At 39.1% G+C, this 2904-nt stretch overlaps 1 protein-coding gene across 1 annotated transcript in view; it reads right to left on the bottom strand.

Annotated features, from left to right (window-relative positions):
* The window catches only part of ube2o (ubiquitin conjugating enzyme E2 O), a 62137-nt gene that overhangs the window by 26743 nt on the left and 32490 nt on the right, over window positions 1–2904 (bottom strand). The window contains exons 4-5 of the mRNA XM_016505481.1: window positions 2322–2419; window positions 2052–2115 (exon numbers count right to left, since the gene is read on the bottom strand). Of these exons, the coding sequence (XP_016360967.1) occupies window positions 2052–2115; window positions 2322–2419 (162 nt within the window). The remainder of the gene's footprint in view (window positions 1–2051; window positions 2116–2321; window positions 2420–2904) is intronic.

The following is a 2904-nucleotide window of genomic DNA, read 5'->3' as shown; positions in this document are numbered from 1 at the left end:
TGTTTCTTTGTTTGAATATGGCGCTTAACACATGCTGTGTGGTATCGGTGTTTGGTATCGGGGCATTTTAACGAGTATGAGTACGAGTACAGGAGACCAGTATCGGGCCCGATATCGGTGCATCCCTAATTACAATAAGGCGCTCTATATAGATTTCCCTGCTCCCAGTGTCTAAAAACGTGGCCGCGCCATTTCCACCTTCTTTCCAAAGCGCTCTGAAGCAACCATGAACCGCGTTCTCTATGAAGATGGGGAAGCACGAGGAACCGAAGGATAAACAGATTTCCAGCCATTGTATTAGCTCTACTGCTATATATGTTTATGGAAATGAGAACTAAAAAACTGCCCCGGAACAGCTATTAGCCCACGCACCATCGGCACCCATCACGTTATTATTGCAGAGCGCTTATTCAGTCCATGAGTAGCCTAACCTCTCCGCTCAGATCGCAGGTGGATTTCCCTCATTATATGAGTGAGAGAGTCCCGCCGGCGCGTCCAGTTTTTTGTCAACAAAACTGGATGTCGTCTACATTTGAAATAACGAACCTGAGCGCGCAAAAGACGCGATGTGAACGGCTTTTTTCCCCCTGCATGTCATGTGTACTGTGCGGTGCGCGATGTGAACGGCTTTATTCCCCCTGCATGTCATGTGTACTGTGCGGGGCTCCGTTTTTATGATGAGAGGAGAGGAAAGGTTGAGAAAACACTCCAGGTAAATTTTGAAATGTACCAGGTTTATATATAGGTTTATATATAAGCAGTTAAATGTGTTGGTTTACACACAAAGAAAAGTGTAAGCTTTTAATAAGTCCAAGAATAAAAGGATTACTTTACTTAGCATGTTAAATTTGATTTACAGAACTTTTGTGCTGTTTTCTAACAGTTTGGACTTGAATAAAGAGAGAAAACTTGCACTTAACCTTTTCACAGGCATTTTGTTTTCATAGTTTGACAGATATCGTGATGTATCGTTATAGGATTGTCTAGCAATATATCGATTATCGCAGAATCGCTGTATCGTGATATTATCGTATAGTGAGCCATGTATCGTCATTCGTATCATATCATGAGGTACCCTGCGATTCCCACCCCTAATGGTAAGGGGCGTAACATTACCGTCACCAATTAGGTATTCAGCCAATCACAATGCACTGGATAGCTGGCCAATCAGAGCACACCTCGCTTTTCAGACCGATGAGCTTTGTAAAAATCGACGCGTTTCAGAAAGGCAGGGCATAGAGGAGAAACAATAATGTACAGTATGTGGAAAATAATGTGTTTTTTTTACCTTAAACCGCATAAACACATTTCATTACACCAAATACACAAAATAATGTTCTTTTTAGCAACATCATATGACCCCTTTAAAGCAAAAAGTTAATATAACTAAATGATTATAAAACAAAAACAAAAGCACAGACTATATGTTAACTGGCACATCCATTAACTCTTACTGTTGTTGCTCTCATCAAAATACAACAACTTGTGTTATTTGTAGAATTTGAACCCGTTTAATGTCTAAGAAATATTTTACCAAAAAGTATAGAGTGAGAATTATTGCACTCCTATTCTATTGGGCTTCATCTGTTTGACTCACATGTACAAATTGTGCTTTGTAATGTAAACGCATGCATTTTGTGTAAAGCTACTTTGAAACAATGTGTACAGTGAAAAGCGCTATACAAATAAATTTGAATTGAACTGAATTGAATCCCCTGCCAAATTATTACCTCCCTCATTAAAGCAGCTACTTGATTGCCTAATCTCAAACCCTCCTAAACCTAGCAATATTGGGGGTGGGGGTTGGTGCTGGGGGGTAATAACAATAATCTGGCAGGGGTAAGAACACGGGCACTCATTCAGAGAAGTCTGTGTCTTTCAGGACTAACCTATATGCAAATGGAAATAATCAAATTACTTTCTAACAGGTAAGGATACAACTGTGAAATGTAATTTATGCCATTCTGCTAAGCCGAAATGAACATTATATGAGAGCAAACAAGATCCCGTAACTGATAATGCAAACAAGAACACAAACATTGAGCACCTACCACATCACTGATGTGAGGGTAAATATCGTAGAGTTTTGCACCGTCTTCCTCACTCATAGAGCATCTACAGTGAAAAAATAAATTGTTCTGTATTGTTGTAACACAACACATCATATCCTATTCAATCAATCCTATCAAATTATGTTGCATTCTTTTTTTCTCTGCTACTCAGGTGCACTTGAACAAGATATTACATGTTTAATATGTTTCATACATGTACATACTGCATGACCAACAGTGACATGAAGAAAAAAAGTGTGATCACATTACCGTGCACCATTGGAAAGCTTCACAACGATTTGGATGCTGAGATCGTACACCTTTCCAAGCCAGAAGTCATATACAATGTAGTCACCATACATAAAAGACTGCAGATATGTACAAAACACAAATACATAGTTAATTGTTAGTCACCAATTAAGACACTTTTATCTAGAATGAAATAGAGTACATTCATTACAGTTTCAGTCGCCCTACAGTAAATGAGGTTAAATGCGTTTTTCAAGGGCTTAATGGTGATGGAGTAACCCGGTCCATGATCCTAATATGTTGTCCAAGAACTTTAGAAAAAATAAAGTCCCACAAAATCACAGATTTAAAAAACACACTTCAAATTGGGGATGAGGTACTTTTTTGCATGGCTATCTAGGTGCTTGAGTTTGTTCTTTGATGACAGCAAAGAATTTTTATGGCAACTCTCTCAAACAAGTTGTGGTTATGAAGGTAGCGTCTGATCGTAGTTTGAAGACTTGACCCCAAAAGCCAGCTTACATCTGAAATTCTCCAACTGTGATCTTTACAGGTTGTTTCAGTAGCCCCTCACTGCAGAACAAAGATCCAGGGGGCGGGGTTG

This window comes from Sinocyclocheilus anshuiensis, unplaced genomic scaffold, assembly GCF_001515605.1.
Source record: "Sinocyclocheilus anshuiensis isolate Anshui unplaced genomic scaffold, SAMN03320099.WGS_v1.1 scaffold1039, whole genome shotgun sequence".
Lineage (NCBI taxonomy): Eukaryota > Metazoa > Chordata > Actinopteri > Cypriniformes > Cyprinidae > Sinocyclocheilus > Sinocyclocheilus anshuiensis.
The sequence above is the reverse complement of the archived record's forward strand: the minus strand, read 5'-3'. Positions and strand labels throughout refer to the sequence as shown.